The following is a 19503-nucleotide window of genomic DNA, read 5'->3' on the forward strand; positions in this document are numbered from 1 at the left end:
CAGTGAACAGTTTTGCATCATAAAGGTCTTCAAGCAGTATGGTCACCACAACAGTGGAATAAAGAACTGTGATACTGCAAACTGATCACAACCCAACTGGTGCTTTGACACTATGTACCAAGCATAACCAGCTTCCACATCTGAGAGACAAATAATGTGTTTTACTGATTAATGTATATTTTTTGAAAATAACCAATTTTTCTAATTACATGTTAAATTCTTAGCATTAGTTCTATTTATGCGTGTTGTCTAGTCATCAACATAACTTTTATTAATAACACTACTGACTTCTATAAAGATTTATATATATATATATATATATATATATATAAAAGCATTTATGTACAAAGATTTATAAATATTTAAAAGCATTTATGTACAAAGTTTTCATTATTATAAATTTTCAAAATTCCATGGAGAAACTCTCTCCACAGAACTAGCCACTAACAAAGCTCAAAGCCAAAGAGTCTGCTCATATTTAGCACTCACTCTTTTAAGGATAGCTGGTGAGGATCACACCATGCTTGTCTCAGAAAACATCATGTTTCCAGCAGATGTCTGTACCCTTGCTTTCTTTGAGAAAACTGAATGAGAAATGTTTCCACTGTTCGGAATGTTCTTTGCTTTGAGGTTCAAAGTTGTGGTGAATTCAATGATTTCATAATCACCAGGTTAGAAAAGAAATCACTCTGGTTATTGCTGCACATAGTGTAAAGTTATTCTACGCAATTATGCTTTTGCATCCTCTAGAAAAGTGACAAGAGATGAGGGTTCCATTGGTGTAAGTGGTTTTGCAAACATGTTAATGTATGCCACAGAGCCAATATTCACATGGAGCTTCATAATTATTATTATTTTTTTACTTTCTCCACATCCTCTTTGACAAAACCTGCTGATGCCTTAGAATTTCTGTATCATCAACACTAATGCCTTCTCACTTTAAATTGCCTTATACCATTCTGTGACAACATTATAGAAAGAGCAATCCTCCTTGTTTATTACACTTCATCCTCATGAACTCTTTTAGGTTTTTTCCTTAGTAAAATCAGGAAGCAAAAGATGAGTATTTACTATACTTTGCCCATGGCTACACTTCCCTTTACTGTGGATTCTATAACAAAACAATACACAATTGTAGAGGAAAAAACTTTGCACAACTACTATATAGATCATTTGTTCCCAACCTGAAGTCCACAAGCTATTTTTGATAGTTAGTTAGTTAGTTATTTGGTTTTTAGGAGCATTAGCAACTAAGGCCATATTGCTCCGGGATATGCGGTAGTCATTCCCTGACCTTTCCGCATCCTCCGTATTTGGTGGTGACGGGCTCGAACCCCGGTCTAATCAAGAAGCATGTGCTATGCACTGCTGCTCCTTCCCACCTGGCTACGGAGGCGCCTATTTTTGATAGAGTAAATTACACAGTTTGCAGATCATCTGTGCATGATTCTTAAATTTTATTATTCAGGCGAGATTCAGGGCTTCAATAACGAAAAATGAGAAAATGAATGAATTATTAGTTAATAAAAATAGTTTGAGGGGGAGATGAAATCTGAAAAACACACTGGGGCATGAAAATAAAAAGAAATACCTGGTAGTGAAATGGATGGGAACCACTAATATAGATTATAAGTTTCCTGGTAATATGCAGCATGTTCTTCTAAGTGAATATGAATCATTACTGAACAATCCTTCCTCATGATCAATGATATACGCACTAAAATATCATTCAAAATGTAATAAGCTACTGCTGTTATAAACTACTTAGGATTTTTTTAACATTACGTAGTTTGTAAAAAAAAAATGATTACAAAACAAATGGAGAAAAGGAAAAGATAGAAAAAAACAGAATGAGAGAAACTATGAAATATATTCATTCAAAAATGCACTTTTCTTTACAATGCTGTTTGTTTTTAAAAGTTAAAACTAGATTCATTTTAAAAGGCTTTACTGAAAACAATATTCATCACTAACTTATCTATCATTTTATGTACAATGAATTAAACTTAACAGCTAATTTGTCATATTGCACATACAGCTGTCTTTTATTTACACACACACACACCATGACAATACCTTTCTAAGAGTTAGCCATGGATAAAATACAAAAACTGAAAAACGCTGCCTAATGAGAGAGAGAATTTAACTATTCTTATGTCAGTGTATGAATCTATGGCAGAAGAATTAGCTTCTATGATAACTAAATATGACACATGCAAATTTTCTATCAACAAGTTCTGTGAAATTTTACAAATGAAATAAGACACATGATTTCAGATGCAATTACATGGGAAAACATAACTTAAAAGTCCAGTGCATTTCACACAGTTTATAATTTACACCCTCCCCAGCACCTCATAATATTCTTTTGGTTCATTTCCAAAGGGAAAATCCTGTTCTTCATTTTACATATAAATATTTCTGATTCTCCCACAAGGTCCTTCAATCTCTTTTATGTTGGCATACACTCTACGAAACAGGAACAAGAATAAAATGACTTGATCATGCAACTAACAGCATTTAAAATACTGGCAGCAGCAGTAGTAGTAGTAGTAGTAGCAGTAGTAGGAGTAGCAGTATCATGAAACTGTACAATGAATAACGTCTGAGAAAAATCCATATATACAAATAATTCCCCAAATACTTCTAGCTTTGTTCCCTTGTTCCTGCTGATGAAGATGATGATGCACTAACTGCTAAGACTTCCACAGTATCTGTGGCACTAGTGGCATTGGCAGTGGCTTCTGTTGCCTCAGTAACAATAGGTGCCATAGCAACATGCATACCATGGGCCTGAGCTTCGCTCAGCTGAGAAATATTGGCAACTACAGTTTGATACATAGAGACAGGTATAGTTACCATCCCTGATACAGGAAATGCTAGAGGGAGAAAGAAATATGAATTAGGTAACTTATAAAATTGCAAAAAAATAAAATAAAATGTAAAAATTCATAAATACTTTGACAAGTTCTTTGATTTGGAATGTTTGTGAGGTAACTGAATTGAATTAATAAAGATAAAGTTTTAAAGGTAACAATCTTATGAAGTATGACAAGTTAACTAAAAAGAGATTTTTTAGTTAACTTGTCTTACTTCACAAGTAGGGGTAGTCTGAATTAATGAAATTCTGATTTGTAGAATATAATTATATGTAAATATTTTCAAACTGTAGTTCATAAAAACAAGCTAATTTATTCAAAATCCAACAATGTGTGTTAATTTAGGCAGTATTAGAAAAAGAACACAAACATGTTATAATACACTTTCAAAAGAAAAAAAGAAAAAAAAATTATATGAAAATGTTTATATTCAAAATAAACTGAATATAGAGAGTTCAAATCAAATGGAACATGAATAATAAAATTTTTTAAATAACAGGCTTAATGAATGTCTTACACTTTTAATAATTATAAATTTAATCAGATAGAGAGTTACTGTTGCCTCAGTAACAATAGGTGTCATAGCAACATGCATACCATGAGCCTGTAGTGCCCGTTCATATGTAGACTTAGTGTATTGCCATTTCATCAGTCTCTTATAGCGTAATTTTTTTTTTTTAAATCCTTGTTAGAATTAACAAATTCAATGAATATTCAAGCAACTTCTGTGTAATTTAACTCTTACTTCTTTATTTTCTTCTTCTTCACTTCCCATTTCACCCCTACATATTTTCCCACTTGAAATGCTATTATTTTTTCTGCTGTCATCATGTGATATTCAGCTTCATCTTCTTCTAGCCATATTTTTACATCTCCCAAATAAGTAAAAAAAAAAAGTAAAGTGCAGCCATTATCAACCCACTGCAGGATGGAAGCCTCCTCAACAATTCATGCTGAGGGAAGTGGACCATAATCTGCCACGCTGGTCCAGTGCGGGTTGGCAGATCGACCGTATTCAGCAGTCAGGGGCTTGAACCCCGGTCTACTCAAAGAGCGTGTGCTACTGCACTCCCGCTCCTGCCCACTTGGCTACGGGGGCTGCTCCCAAATACTGTACTCTAAATCAGCATTTCTCAACATTTTTTGCTGATATGACCTTACCATATTTATCATCCTTTGCCAAACCCTGATCATATGGATATGTGGACATTTAAATTATAGAAGAGAAGTGAGAATATTTAAAATAGAGATCAGGACAAGTTATTTAAATCCTTCCCATCTTCCTTACTTTAAATACATAGATAGGTCAATGAATACACACCTATTATAGAAATTTCAATAACTTTTCTTGAATTTAGGAAACTAACTTACAGCTATAAAGTAAAGCAAAGGCATCTGGGAGTTATGATACAGTTGGATATGAATTACACCGAGCAGTGTAGAGAGGCAGCAAGGAAGGTTCATGGTGTCATAGAGACAATTTATAGAACATTTGCTTGTTAGAGATAGAGGGGTCTTAATCCCACTGTAAAGGCAATTGTAAGACTACACTTGCAATACTGTATCCAATTAGAGGACCACACCTAAAAAAAAACAAAGCTTCTTGAAAGAGTCCAAAGATACACAACCCACTTCTTGATGTGATCTGCTTGTCAACAAGGTCAACCTTCTCTGCTTGTCAACCAGGCTATCTTAGAGGTGACCTGATTGAGGTTTATAATGCTTTGAGAGAGATTAGTAAAATAAATCAAGGTGGAATTCTCACTGTTACAAATAATTCCAGAACAAGAGGTCATAATTTCAAATTACAGACGTTGAGGTTTAGATTAGATTGTAGGAAGTTTTCTTTTAGCCAGCGAATCATTGCTTGCTGGAACAAGTTGCCCTCACAGGTAGTTGAGGCTGACAGTTTGAATAAATTCAAATATCAACTGGATCATTATCTGTGTGACAAGGGAAGCAAATAATTTGCATTTTCTTATCTACTTTTTTTGCCAGTGTAGCAAAAGCCTGTGGCTTCCTTGCACTATATGGCAAATACTATTACTTCAATGAGGTTTATAAGGCTCTGAAAAGGTGTGTATGGGGGCGGATAATAAAAAGAATGAAAGCAAAATTTTCACTGTTAAAAATGATTCTATAACCAGATGCCATAAATTAAAATTAAGGAGAAATAAATTTATAATGGACTGTATGAAGTTTTCTTTTAGCCAGCAAGTAGTTGATTCCTGGAATAAGTTACCTCTATAGGTAGTTGAGGTTGACAGCTTGGGAAAATTCAAAGGTCAGCTGGATAGTTAACTATATAAGTAAAGAAACACATGGGATATTTATTTTTATATATTTATTTTTTTATCTTTATTATTACTGTCTGACACTGGTCCTGTTACTCTCGATCAGGAATCGATCTTCATTTCCTCTCCTACTTTCTTTCAGTCCTTTCAGAACTTCTCACACTCTGTCTTTGTTAAAAGACAACAGTTATTGTCTGAATTATAAACCCAATTTGCATTTCTCAATCAATACCTATATTTAACTTTCCTAAATTCATTCATAATTCCCAAATTCCCAAATGCGCTTCTTGAAAGGGTCCAAAGACGGGCAGAAACACAACTGTATGAGGAAATACTCTGTTTATGTTGGCTACGGAGCTTGGCAACCAGGCAACTCAAAGGTGAGCTGATTGTAGTTTATAAGGCTCTGAGAGGGATTAGTGAAATGAATGAAGGTGGAATTCTCACTGATATAAAGGATTCCAGAACTAGGGGGTGGTCATAAATTCAAACTACAGGGGTTGAGGTTTAGACTATACTGTAGGATGTTTTCTTTTAACCAGCAAATCATTGATTGCTGGAACTGGTTGCCTTCACAGGTAATTGAGGCGGACAGTTTGAATAAATTCAAAGGTCAACTGGATACCTGTGTGAGAAGGGAAGCATATAATTTGTATTTTCTTATCTAATTGTGCAGACAGTTTGCAAGAGTAGCTCATGGTGTCTTGTCAATGATATGCAGGAATTTTTCTAGCATGGATAAGGAGGTGATTATATCCCTTGTAAAAGGCAATGGTCAGGCCACACCTTGAATACTGTATAGAGGTCTGGAGGCCTCATTTTTGGCAGGATGTAGAGCTGGTGGAACAAGTACGGAGAAGGGCAATGAGATTGGTAAATGGAACTAAGGGTTGCTCTTACAAAGAAAGGCTTGCAAAGTTCTGCAAACTGCAGTGTCTGGAGAATAGGCACCTGCAAAGTGATCTGATTGAGGTGTATAAGGTCTTGAATGGTTTGAGCAGGCTCAATGCTGATGGGATTCTGCCTCTTGCCCAGATTAATTGCCTGAGGGGAAATAAATTCAAATTGAGGAAAGACAGCTGTAGAACAGATGTACAGAAATTTGCATTTAGCCAGCAGGTGGTTGCTGAAACAAACTTTTATCTGTCGTTGCAGAAGTTGACAGCTTAAATAAGTTCAAGGCAGAACTAAACAAACATTTGGAGTGAATGAATGGGAAGGTTTTTTTTTTTTTTTGGCTAATGCTGTAAAAGCTTACTTTCTTGCTTCATATGCCTCTGCTAGTGCCTGATTTTTTTTTTTTTTTTTTTTTTTTGCCAGTGCAGCAAAAGCCTGTGGCTTTCTTGCACTATATGATGAGTACTATTACTATTATCAAGCCTCTATTAAGCAAAGTGGGATACTGTAATGGAGCTGGCTGTGTTCCTGGGGTTAATATCAAATATAAGAAGAATTTTTTTTCTTTTTAAATTATGAAACACATCTACCACCTAGCACTGTCTAGTGTCACAGAAACTTGGCTATTTCTCTGGAACATAGATACTACCCCTCAATCCATTGCACATGGGGGGGGGATTCCTAAGGTTTGCTAACAGTTCCACAAGCATGAAGGCAGAAGCAGAAGATTTCACTGACAGAGACTTGATTTTCTTCAATAGATGCATATGTGTGGCTTGAATATCAGTTCCACTGTTGTTTTAGACTTCCAAGTAGCTATCTTAGCAATGATCAGTAAAGGAATGTTTATAACAAAACCAAGTTTAATAGCATGTAATTATACCCTTACAGTCAGCACAGCTCTGAGTAAGTGTTATAAGTATCCCTAACAAGCCTTGTACTTTTCCTGCTACTTTGCAAATTACTGAAAAGTAGTAGGAAAGTAGTATAAGAATCAAATCTACCTATACTTTTAAAATGCAATGATAAAATTTTTTTGGTCTCTCTGCTTTTCCTAATGTAATCCCCCCCCCCCCCCCAACAGCTTCACAGTTTTCAAAAAGAGTTACTACTGCCACAACCAGCAAATATTCTTGCACCCTCTTTTTGCCTCCTTGCTAGAAATCCTACAGTTGATAAGGAAATAATAATAATAATTATTATAGCCAATAATATATGAATGAGGCCAAGTCATATAACTATAGGAGTGGACAATCTGAGGACAAAATCAGAGTCATTGAAAGAGGCAGTGCAAAGGTTGCATCTTTCAGGAACCTGTGTACTACAAGTAATTTCAGTTATAAAAAAACTGAATTTTAGGAGCTGTTGTTGTTTTTTGTAGGGGAGGAGAGGCTTTTTGGCACATCAGCTACTTTAATCAAAGTGCAACAATTCAAGTGACTTATTCTGTATTATAGCTATACAAGTGTATGCAAGTGAGCTGATCTGTATTTTGTACTAGCTAAGTAAAATCTGGAATAATAAGAGGCCTTTAACCCTTTTCATGAGTGGAATTCCTAAATACGTATGCGAGACAGGTAGCAAGTTTCCAATAACAGTGACACTATGGAGTGAGTTTCTTGGTGAAATATAGAAATTTTCATTGTAAAAATGAAAACTTTGTACATATATCCTTTTAAATATTAATATTTCTTATTTTGATTTCATTGCCTAACATTAGAATGAAATTGCCAAAAATCAAACAAGGTTTGTTTTTAAATTGGAAGAAAAAAAAAAAATCATAAAACTCATCATTACTTTTTTTTTTTTGATGTATTGATATTCTCGAAACTATTTATGTATCACTTGATTCAGTTTTATTGAGTTCTGGATCTGCATTCAAGAGATGTTCTTCAATTTTTTCTTTAATCCAAATGGATAACTCAAGCTGACAGGTAGAATCTCCTCCTTGAATTTACAAAGCTATTTTCATTTCCAACTAATTTTTGATTGTTTCTATAATTAGCTGGGAATATAGATACGATATAGCATAATGTACTGTAAAAAATTTCAAGCTCATTCACACATTGTGAACAAACTGAAGCGACCATCAAAACATGGATTTGTTATGTTGTTGTTGTTTGGTTTTTAGGAGCATTAGCAACTAAGGCCATATTGCTCCGGGATATGCGGTGGTCATTTCCTGACCTTTCCGCATCCTCCATATTTGGTGGTGACGGGCTCGAACCCCGGTCTAATCAAGAAACATGTGCTACGCACTGCTGCTCCTTCCCACCTGGCTACGCAGGCGCCCAAAACATGGATCTACATATGTACTGCTGAGAGTCCATATGAAAGTGTTAATTAAGAATTTCCTAGCCTCCAGTGGGAGTTAAATGGGAGACCTCTCCCCATGGGAGTCAAAGTGACCTTTAAGAGAATCAAAGTGAAACCTTTAATTGTCATTAGCACTGGTTGAAATCTGTAAAACAAAATAAAAAAAAAAAAAAATTTTTTTTTTGGAGGACTTAATGGTAGGCTCAATGAGGCATGTTCAAGACTCACATATTGAATATCATCTCTAAGAGAAAGGGTCGTCTTTTACCAGCTTTATACTCTATGGTTAGCAAAATATACAGGTAACATAATCTAAATTTCAGATTGGACCACTTAACATAGATCGGTTGACTATTGATGAACATGCTCAGGTAGCTGACAAACTGAATGAGTATTTTGCATCTACATTCACAGATGACGAGTCATTTAATGAGGGGAGTGCCAGAAGTTTATCAAATGCTAACAGGAAGCTAAGTGATTTTGTAATAACTGAGAGCAAAGTGGAGGAGAAATTGTTGAAGTTAAACGTAAGGAAGGCACCTGGGGTGGACAGGATCTATCCAGTTATATTAAAGGAGGCAGCAAAGGAAGTAAGCAAACCCTTAGCCATAATTATGAGAGCTTCCTTCGACTTAGGGGAGGTCCCCATGAACTGGAGGTGTGCAAATGTATCACCAATTCACAAAGAGGGTTCAAAAGGTGACACAAGTAACTACAGACCTGTTAGTTTATCTTGTGTTCCGGGGAAAACAATGGAATCACTGGTTAAAGAAACATTGCAGGACCATCTAGACAAGACTTCAGTTATAGCTCAGACACAGAATGGGTTTGTTAAGGGGAAGTCTTGTCTGACCAATTTGATTGGATACTAAGATGTAGTCCCAGTCACAAAGGAACTGGATGCAAAGAATAATTTTGATATCATATACTTGAATTTCAGGAAAGCTTTTGATACTGTTGCATATGGAATACTGCTGTACAAATTGGCGAGGTATGGCATTAAGGGTAAGTTGCTACAATGGATAAAGGGATGTTGAGTGGGAGATGACAGAGAGTGGTAATCAATGGACACTGCTCTTCGTGGACAAATGTTGTTAGTGGAGTTCCCCAGGGTTCGGTGTTGGGCCCATTGTTGTTTTGTATATTTATCAATGATATTGATGAAGGTATATCAGGATTAATGTCCAAGTTTGCAGATGATACAAAGGTTGGCAGGGTTGTTAACGACAGTATGTTACTCCGACTGGATCTAGATAACTTGGGTAAATGGGCTGAGAAATGGTAATTGAAGTTTAACATTGACAAATGCAAAGTACTGCATATGGGTAGCGATAACCGAAGAGAAATGTACCAACTGTGTGGTACTACACTCAGGGAAGTGGAAAGTGAAAAAGACCTGGGGTAATTGTGCAGTCAAATATGAAGTTCACTGAGCAGTGCAGACCGGCTGCCAGGGCAGGTCATAGAGTCTCGTCAATGATATATAGAAATTTTGCTAGCAGGGACAGGGAGGTGATTATCCCATTATACAAGGCAATGGTCAGGCCACACCTAGAGTACTGTGTACGGGTATGGAGGCCTCATTTTAAGAAGGATGTAGAGTTGCTAGAATGAGTACAGAGAAGGGCAACAAGATTGGCGAGGGGAACAAAGAGGTGCCCTTGCCAAGAAAGGCTTAAGTTCTGCAAATTGCAGCACCTGGAGAGTAGGCACCTGCAAGGTGATCTGGAGGTGTTAAAGGCCTTGAATGGGTTGAACAAGCTGAATGCTGATGGGATTCTTCTTCTTGCTCAGACTAAGAACCTGAGGGGGCACAGTCTCAAATTGAGGAATGATAGTTGTAGAATAGATGTGCGGAAATTTGCCTTTAGCCAGCAAGTAGTTGATTGGTGGAACAGGCTTCCATCTTTTGTTGTAGAAGCTAATAGCCTAAATAAATTTAAGGCTGAGCTGGACAGGCAATTTGGAACGAATGGCATGGTGAAATGGAAGCATTTTTTTTTTTTTTTCCTTCTTGGCTGATGCTGTACAAGCTTGCTTTCTTGCACCGTATGCCTCTACTAATGCTAATGCTAAAAATTTTTAAGAAATGTGCGATCTTCTCTTAATAAAATGATAAAAATGAAAAATTAAGTTAGTTAATGTAAGCAGGGCATTACATTTTTGGCATGTTAGCACATAGTAATAACTCATGATTTGTAACAAATCAAAAAAATAAAATAAAATAAAATAAAACAGCAAAAAGGCAGGGACTTTTATGCACATCCCCCATATTGCCCATTCATACCCAAATCGGCACACAGCAACAAACAATATCCAGTGCTTCAACTACAATATACAGTATATGCACAGCCTACGTGATGTGTACGAATGCAGACTGATGAACAAAGAAACAATAATTGCTGGATTTTGATTGGTCCAATTTTAATGAAATTTGGAATGCCTTGACAAATCTTTCTAAAAGAACCAAATATAAAATTTTATGAAAAATTCATCAACTAAGAGTCAAGTTATTATATGTGGACAGACAGATATGGTGAGGATAATAGGCACTTTACACATACAGTATATGTTAATGTGTATAATAAATAATGCATAAAGTCCCCATGGAAACACAGTGGATATAGCACCTGTTTGAAAGGGTAACATAACATCCTTCAAATCCTGTCAATAATGCAAAGAACGTTTTACTACTTTATTGAGTGAGAAACCCATACTTTGCAGAAAACTTTACAAATTCATAGGATTTCTTTTTTACCAAGAATTATTCCTGTGTTTCTCATTATGTGGGCAAAAAAAAAAAAAAAAAACTGTGCATGGAATCCATGCAATTGACATACAAAACAACTGATACATCATAGGATAAGTTTGCTTGGCAAGCATCCAAAACAATTCACATTGACTAACGCAAAATTTCGGAAAAGTGCTAAATACAGCACATTTTAATTTCCTCATATTTATTTTTCCTTAGTTACCTGAAAAATTCAATTTTTTACTACGCTTAAAACAATTATTGCACAGTGAAAATTAATGAAACAATTTCTTAAAACACAAAGAACCACATTTATTAAAATATGCAGAAGTTTTATATGATCATTTTAAGCAATATTTTATCTCATCCTTACCTAAATAGGCACCCGGGGTGGATGGGATCTATCCAGTTATATTAAAGGAGGCAGCAAAGGAAGTAAGCAAACCCTTAGCCATAATTATGAGAGCTTCATTGGACTCAGGGGAGGTACCCATAGACTGGAAATGTGCAAATGTGACCCCAATTCACAAAGGAGGATCAAAGGCTGACACAAGTAATTATAGACCTGTGAGCTTAACTTCTGTTCCAGGAAAATTAATGGAGGCACTGGTTAAAGAAGCACTGCAGGATCATTTAGACAAGACTTCAGTTATAGCTCAGACACAGCATGGTTTTGTTAAGGGGAAGTCTTGCCTGACCAACTTGATTGGATACTATGATGCAGTCACAAAAGAACTGGATGCAGGGAATAACTTTGATATTATATACTTGGATCTTAGAAAGGCTTTTGATACTGTTGCACATGGAAGACTGCTACACAAATTGGAGCAGTGTGACATTGGAGGCAAATTGCTGCTATGGATAAAGGGGTGGTTGAGGGGGAGAAGACAGAGAGTGGTAATCAATGGTCACTGCTCATCGTGGACTAATGTTATTAGTGGAGTCCCTCAGGGCTCAGTGTTGGGTCCATTATTGTTTTCTGTATTTATAAATGATATTGATGATGGTATATCGGGCTTAATGTCCAAGTTTGCAGACGATACAAAGGTTGGCAGGGTTGTCAAGGACACTCCTTACACTATGCTGCTGCAACAGGATCTGGAAAGGTTGAGCAGATGGGCTGAGAGGTGGCAAATGAAGTTGAACATTGACAAATGTAAAGTACTACACATGGGAAAAAGCAACCCCAGAGCAACGTATCAACTCTGTGGTACTACACTGACAGTGGTAGAGAATGAAAGGGACTTGGGGGTGATTGTGCAGGCAGATATGAAGTTCTCTGAGCAGTGCAGACGGGCTGCAAGAGTAGCTCATGGAGTATTGTCAATGATATACAGGAATTTTTCCAGCAGGGATAAGGAGGTGATTATTCCATTGTATAAGGCAATGGTCAGGCCACACCTAGAGTACTGTATACAGGTCTGGAGGCCTCATTTCAAGAAGGATGTAGAGCTGCTGGAACGAGTACAGAGAAGGGCAACAAGATTAGTGAATGGAACAAAGGGGTGCTCTTACGAAGAAAGGCTTAAGTTTTGCAAATTACAGTGTCTGGAGACTAGGCACCAGCGAGGTGATCTGATAGAGGTGTATAAAGCCTTGAATGGTTTAAGCATGCTCAATGCTGATGGGATTCTTCCTCTAGCTCAGAAAAATCACTTGAGAGGGCATAAATTCAAATTGAGGAAAGACAGATGTAGGATAGACGTGCGGAAATTTGCCTTTAGCCAGCGGGTGGTTGGTTGGTGGAACAGACTGCCATCCCTTGTGGTGGAGGTTGATAGCCTAAATAAGTTTAAGGCTCAGCTGGACAGGTATTTTGAACGAACAGAGGGGTGAAGTGGAAGTGGTTTTTTTTTTTTTTTTTTTTGGCTGATGCTGCATAAGCTTGCTTTCTTGCATCAAATGCCTCTACTAATGCTAAAAAAATGCTAATGCTAAATATGAAAAAGTTGAAATATTTTAATAAGTATATTAAAGTTTTATATAAATAATATATAAGCTTTATATAAATATAGTAAGACCCCCAGGATACGTGGATATGTAACCTGGGAGTCTTACTGTATTTGGTACGTATCCACCATGGTGGATACGTACCAAAACCTACCATAGATGGCTGAAACTGCGGATATAAGTGAACACCTGCTGACCCCATATATAACGTAATTTTCTTGTACGTACATATAATAAAGTTTAATTGATAAATTAAACACACAGTAAGACATTACCAACATTAAATATGGTAATAATAAAGTACTGCAGACTCTCGATTTACCGGGATTGGGTTAACCGGGACACTTCAAGACTCCAAATAAAAAAAAAAAATAAATAAAAAATAAAAAAAAAAAAATCAACCAGAAATCATAAAATTCAAGTAATAACTAGAATAGCTATGAACAGATATTTTGCAAGTCGTAAATAAGCTACAAAAACCGGCATTATAAGTCACCACTGGGAGATTAGTGTACCTATTATCTTGCAATCCCTGCTGGCTTCACACCTACTGCTCAAAACAAAAAAAAAACAAAAAAAAAAACAAAAAAAAAAAAAAAAGAGACCAAACGTTTAGTTTGATTTAGTGCGTCACATCGATTGTTATATTCCGTCATACTGCAAAAGGACAATTTTTGTTTCGTTATTTATGTCAGGGATGTCGGAGTTTTTTTTTTTTTTTTCCTGTTTAGAAATCGCAAAAATGATGGGCAAACACAAGAGTTGTGCTCTCAAATTAAACAAAAACTTGAAATTATTCAAAAGTTTGAAAACGGTGCATCCATTAAATCTCTAATGAACCATTATAATTGTTTGTTTGTTATTTGGTTTTTAGGAGCATTATCAACTAAGGCCATATTGCTCTGGGGATATGCGGTGGTCATTCCCTGACCTTTCCGCATCCTCCGTATTTGGTGGTCACAGGCTCGAACCCCGGTCTAATCAAGAAGCATGTGCTATGCACTGCTGCTCCTGCCCACCTGGCTATGGAGTCACCTTCCCACCATTATAATGTTGGTGACCAAACCATACGCAACATTGTAAAAAAATAAAGGGAAACTATTCGATTTAAAATCAACGTCGTAAAAAATAAAGGGAAGCATCGTATTGGATGTGCAAGTAGTATGTGTTAAGCTTTTTCGTTTTTTTTCCCATGGTTAACCACGGGTAACTGAATCAGCAGATACGTGGGCACAACTGTAATTTAATAATACTTTAAAATTGACAAATGTAAAGTACTGCATATGGGCACCAGTAAATCCAGAGTAACATACCAACTGTGTGGTACTACACTCAGGATCAGTGGAAAATCAAAAATACCAGGGGTTAATTGTGCTGTTGGATGGTAAGTTCTCTCAACAATGCAGACAGGCTGCCAGGATAGCTCATGGGGTTTTGTCAATGATATACAGGAATTTTGCTAACAGGGATAAGGAGGTGATTATCCATTTGTATAAGGCAATGGTCAGGCAACACTTTGAGTTCCGCATACAGGTTTGGAGGCCTCATTTTAGGAAGGATGTAGAACTGCTGGGTGAGTAGAGATGTGATCCAAATGAGGTGTATAAGGCTTTGAATGGTTCAAGCAAGCTCAATGCTGATGGGATTCTTTCTCTTGCTCAGATTACACACTTGAAGGGGCATAAATTCAAACTGATGAAAGACAGTTGCAGAATAATGTGCAGAAATTTGCCTTTAGCCAGTGAGTGGTTGATTGCTGGAACAAAACTTCCATCTATCGTAGTGGAAGTTGATAGCTTAAATAAATTCAAGGAAGAAATGGACAAACTTTTGGAGCGAATGAATAGGTAAAATGGGAAAGGGTTTTTTCCTTTTTTTGGCTGATGCTATATAAGCTTGCTTTCTTGCATCATATGCCACTACTAATACTAATGAATCTGTAAATTATCTAATTCCTTACAATTTCAATCTTAAAAGGATTTCTCACCGTTATCTCTCTCCTCACTGTCTATTGATACGTTCAAGCTCAGCTTATGGTACTACATCTTATCAATTCCTCTTTCCCATAGTGATATCTGAACATAACTAGTTATTCATACTGAATATCTAGTTTATATTTATATCTCAATGTGGGGTTACATCCACATACATGTGAACATAAGTCCCTAGTATCCTTATACTCTCTTTTCCTGAAAGAGAAAAGTCTTTTCGGCATTTTCTACAGTTAGTTAGTTATTTGGTTTTTAGGAGCATTAGCGACTAAGGCCATATTGCTCCGGGATATGCGGTGGTCATTCCCTGACCTTTCCGCGTCCTTCGTATTTGGTGGTGACGGGCTCGAACCCCGGTATAATCAAGAAGCGTGTGCTACGCACTGCCGCTCCTTCCCACCTGGCTACGGAGGCGCCGGCATTTTCTACAATAAAAGTTTTTGAACTGATACTACCCTGTGTACATACTGTGCCTTTCATTCATCTTATGTTTATTTCATAAGAATTTCTTTTAATACATTTTAATGATGCATGTTTCCTTAATAAAACATGCTGCATATTTATAATTGACAATATAATATGTGAAAAATCTTTGTGATAAATATCTTGTGTCTCATTCAGAGAATTTTAATAATTCTTTCTATTAACTATTGTAACAAATTGATATTATAATGGAAAAATATGCACCAAAAATTAGCAGTTATAAACTTTTATTTTAAATAAACTTTAGGCATGAATACTCAAACATTGATTTAAGAGAAATAAATTAATTTTTATCTAACACAAATTTGAACACTTACTTGAATATGTATTTAAACGATGGGGAGTAGCAATGGCAGCCTGGTCATCATTTGAAACATGTTTATATCCAACTCAGATTAGATGATTGGTTCCTTGTTTGTTTGTTTGTTTGTTTGTGTAATAATCAAAGCTTGAAAAATTCACTCAATGAGACAAATGAAAAATTTGAGGTGACGCAGCAACAGTCCACTATTTGTCTCTTTTAATATAAATTTTTTCAGTGCTGTAAATTATTTAACAGCAGATGCCATGTCTTGCTATAAACATTATTGCACCGCATTAATATTATCAAATTAGCCATAACCATGTGATCACAGCATTTCAATCAAAAGTTGTAGAATCCCATTTATCGTAAAAGGACAAATGCATGGGCTGATGCACATGCAGCAGAAACTTTCAGCTTTTTTCCCCCAGAAATTTTTCCTATCTTATATCTAAGCAAGGCGTGGAAAATCTTCAAAATTGGGTATATTTTCTCAATGAAGAAAGCCTTATAATACTTTTGATATTTAATCATTTTAATTCTGATGATTTTGAATGTTGCTATTGTTATCTTAAGATATTAAGAGTAATATGATTTTTACCCATATAAATAGTAGAACTGTTTTAAATCATATCATATGTAATTCATAATGTATAATTTAGTATAATTTCATTCCTAGGTAAGATGAAATTTTAAGAACAAGTTACAATCTTCACACAGTTATCATAGGTTACCATCAAATTCAGTGGCAATAATTTAATTAAAACACATAATAAATTTTGGTAGGATAAAAATTGTGTCACAGCAAAAAAAACACACCTCACCATTAAACTTACTGTATTCCATTAAATTATCATGAAAACAAAATGCAAATTATGTTTGTTCATTTCAACTATAGAGGGGGATGATCATGGCACATATATTTTATACTTTAAGTTTGATCTGTTCATTACTTTTGGCTTATTTGTTATTTCTGGTCTGTACATTGATTATATAGAAATATGTTATGTTATGTTATGTTATTTGGTTTTTAGGAGCATTAGCAACTAAGGCCATATTGCTCCGGGATATGCGGTGGTCATTCCCTTGACCTTTCCGCATCCTCCGTATTTGGTGGTGACGGGCTTGAACCCCGGTCTAATCAAGAAGCGTGTGCTACGCACTGCTACTCCTTCCCACCTGGCTACGGAGGCGCCATATAGAAATATCTGTTGATGGTTTCTGGATAGCAGTCAACAATCCTTTGGAGCTCACAAGGGGCTGCTGTTCCCTGATAAAGTGATCCTTGTGGGTTCTTTGACATTATTTCATTCAATCTTTCCTTGTTTTAAGATAAATTCATTTATTTCTGTGCTGGAATTCTTCCCTTGGTGGGTATGGGGATGTATCTCCTTGGGTGGGGTCATGCATTTGCACTGCAAATGCATGATCCCCACCCAAGGAGATACAGGAAGTGGATGTTAGTATTTGCAATTTGTTTTTCTTTTCCTTTATTTTTAACCTTATAAGTATTTTATTTCAATTGTTGAGGTAAAAATTTGATTCACTGGCAGCAAAATTCACACCTTGCCATATATGATCATTATTTCTAAATTAGTATATGATATAATGAGTTCTTTTCTACTAGTCCTGAAGACAACCACATTTTTTTTTTTTTTTTTTTGTTTTTTAAATTTCCCCATCTGTAATGGGGAAACAAGAGGAATGCATATTTGAGAAGCATAGCAAATTTACAAAGCAGTAAAGGTTGAGGGAGTTGTATTTCAATGTTGGCATGGAAATAATTTGAAAATTATACATTTCTGCATAATTTTATCACAAGGACACTTTGATCCATACAGTGATAGAGACCAACAAAATTTGGTCACCCTGTGGGCCCAATCCTTTAAAGACTGAGCTACAGGGTGACCAAGAATCAACTTAAATTGCAAATATTGTTTTAATATAAATAGAATATAAAAAGGTAAATCTGTTATTTATTTAAATATCAAGGCATCATTATAACAACTGTTTCTGATGAGAGACTAGTAAGTCTTTCAACAGAAATAGCTGTCACAACAGTCAGCATAAGTTTTCTAACAGGTGGCCTCTATAAGTAAACTGAAACCGACCAGTGAATGATGTATCAGATTTGGCACTAATTGGCACCTCACTGGTGGGGAAGCACCACCATAACTGAGAAACCATTACGTATTTAATTGGAAGTTTTTCTTTCCTACAACACAGGGAACAAAAACTTCCAATTAAAGAAATAACATGATTTCCCTACACAATACAATGATAAAAGTTGCAGGGAGGGTAGGGGTTATATTTCAATGCAAGTAGTGAAATAATTTGAAATAATGTGAGCATAAACCTAAGCTTTGAAGGACCAGGGTTGCCAACACAGAAATGAATGCTGAAAAGTATCTAATTTTTAAATTGGAGCAAACAGGAATCAAATGGGTAAATTTTATGAAAAAATTATAAATTAGTAGTATGTAACTATCACAGTATGTAAAGAAATTTATGACACTTTAATTTAATTACTTGGCCAAGTAATTAAAAGCTCCAGGCCCAACTTAGGTATAAATAAACTGTTAACAGTACCTCCTCACAGAATGGTAAGCCAGTATCCTATTTATTTTACTTTTCATTTATTTATAAAAAAATTAATAGTAATAAATAATTGGATATTTGTATTAAAACATTAATAATTAATTGTTACAATTTATTTCTCTGTCCTCTAGTACAGCCAAGTATGGTCTGATGATAGGTTCAAAAAGGTTCCCCAACACATTACCTAATTATAGGACATATTTAGTCAATAAGCAGAATAAACTAACTTAAAAAAACTCATGTATAACAGTTATTTAGAGAAATAAATTTCATGGAAAAAAAATCACCATGGCCACAGTTTGTAGGTTGACTTGGGCAAACAAAGTGTGCTGCAATCATATATCCATCAATTCTCATATCACAGAGCTACCATGGTATTGTAATGTGGTCATTAAATAATAAGCATTGATCCAATAGAAAAGTATACTGCTATTTATTTTAAATATATGCTATTCCACACATTGCAGTTCTGGCACTGATTGGCACCTCATCAATGCGAAAACAGGCACCACGACTGAAAAACCTGACAACCCAATGAGAGAAACAGCTGTCGCTTAAATACCAATATATTTCTCCACCAGAGCAAGTTTTTTTTTTTAATGTAACACAATGTAACACAGTAATGTAACACAATACTAAGAAAACTCATGCCTCCACAATATGAGATCAACATATTTTATATGCAAACTCAGTTGCTCAATGCTAAATAAAAACCAAAGGCATGCCCTACCTGTCCAATAATATTTTATAGCTTTTTTAACAAGAGGTCTTTGCCCTAAAGTCATGATCTGTTCATTTCTTAATGTATTAAGCATTCAATGCTATGTATAATCAAAATAAGTACAATTTCGTATATATATATTTTTTTGTTATATAAAAATTTTAACTTGGGGTCTCCCTATTACTCTTCTCCAAACAAAGGAGAAAGTTCCCACTGTTTCCAATCATTTTTTCAACAAGATACAACTCAACACATCAAATGTAGTATCATTTTCTTCCAAAAATTTCATAATTATACTGCTAAATCACTTTCCAGAAAGGT

The 19503-nt window shown here is 35.6% G+C and overlaps 1 protein-coding gene across 3 annotated transcripts in view; it reads right to left on the reverse strand.

The window, feature by feature from the left end:
- Positions 1–2623: 2623 nt before the first annotated feature.
- LOC150090333 (DNA-binding protein P3A2-like) overlaps positions 2624–19503 on the reverse strand; it is a 333226-nt gene continuing 316346 nt past the window's right edge. For all 3 annotated transcript variants that reach the window (XM_090389805.1, XM_090389803.1, XM_090389804.1), the window contains one exon: positions 2624–2879. In XM_090389805.1, coding sequence (XP_090245931.1) covers positions 2647–2879 — 233 coding nt within the window. In that variant the 3' untranslated portion in view covers positions 2624–2646. The remainder of the gene's footprint in view (positions 2880–19503) is intronic.

The sequence above is a fragment of the Mastigoproctus giganteus genome, chromosome 2 (genome assembly GCF_048544385.1).
Source record: "Mastigoproctus giganteus isolate SK-2022 chromosome 2, ASM4854438v1, whole genome shotgun sequence".
NCBI lineage: Eukaryota > Metazoa > Arthropoda > Arachnida > Uropygi > Thelyphonidae > Mastigoproctus > Mastigoproctus giganteus.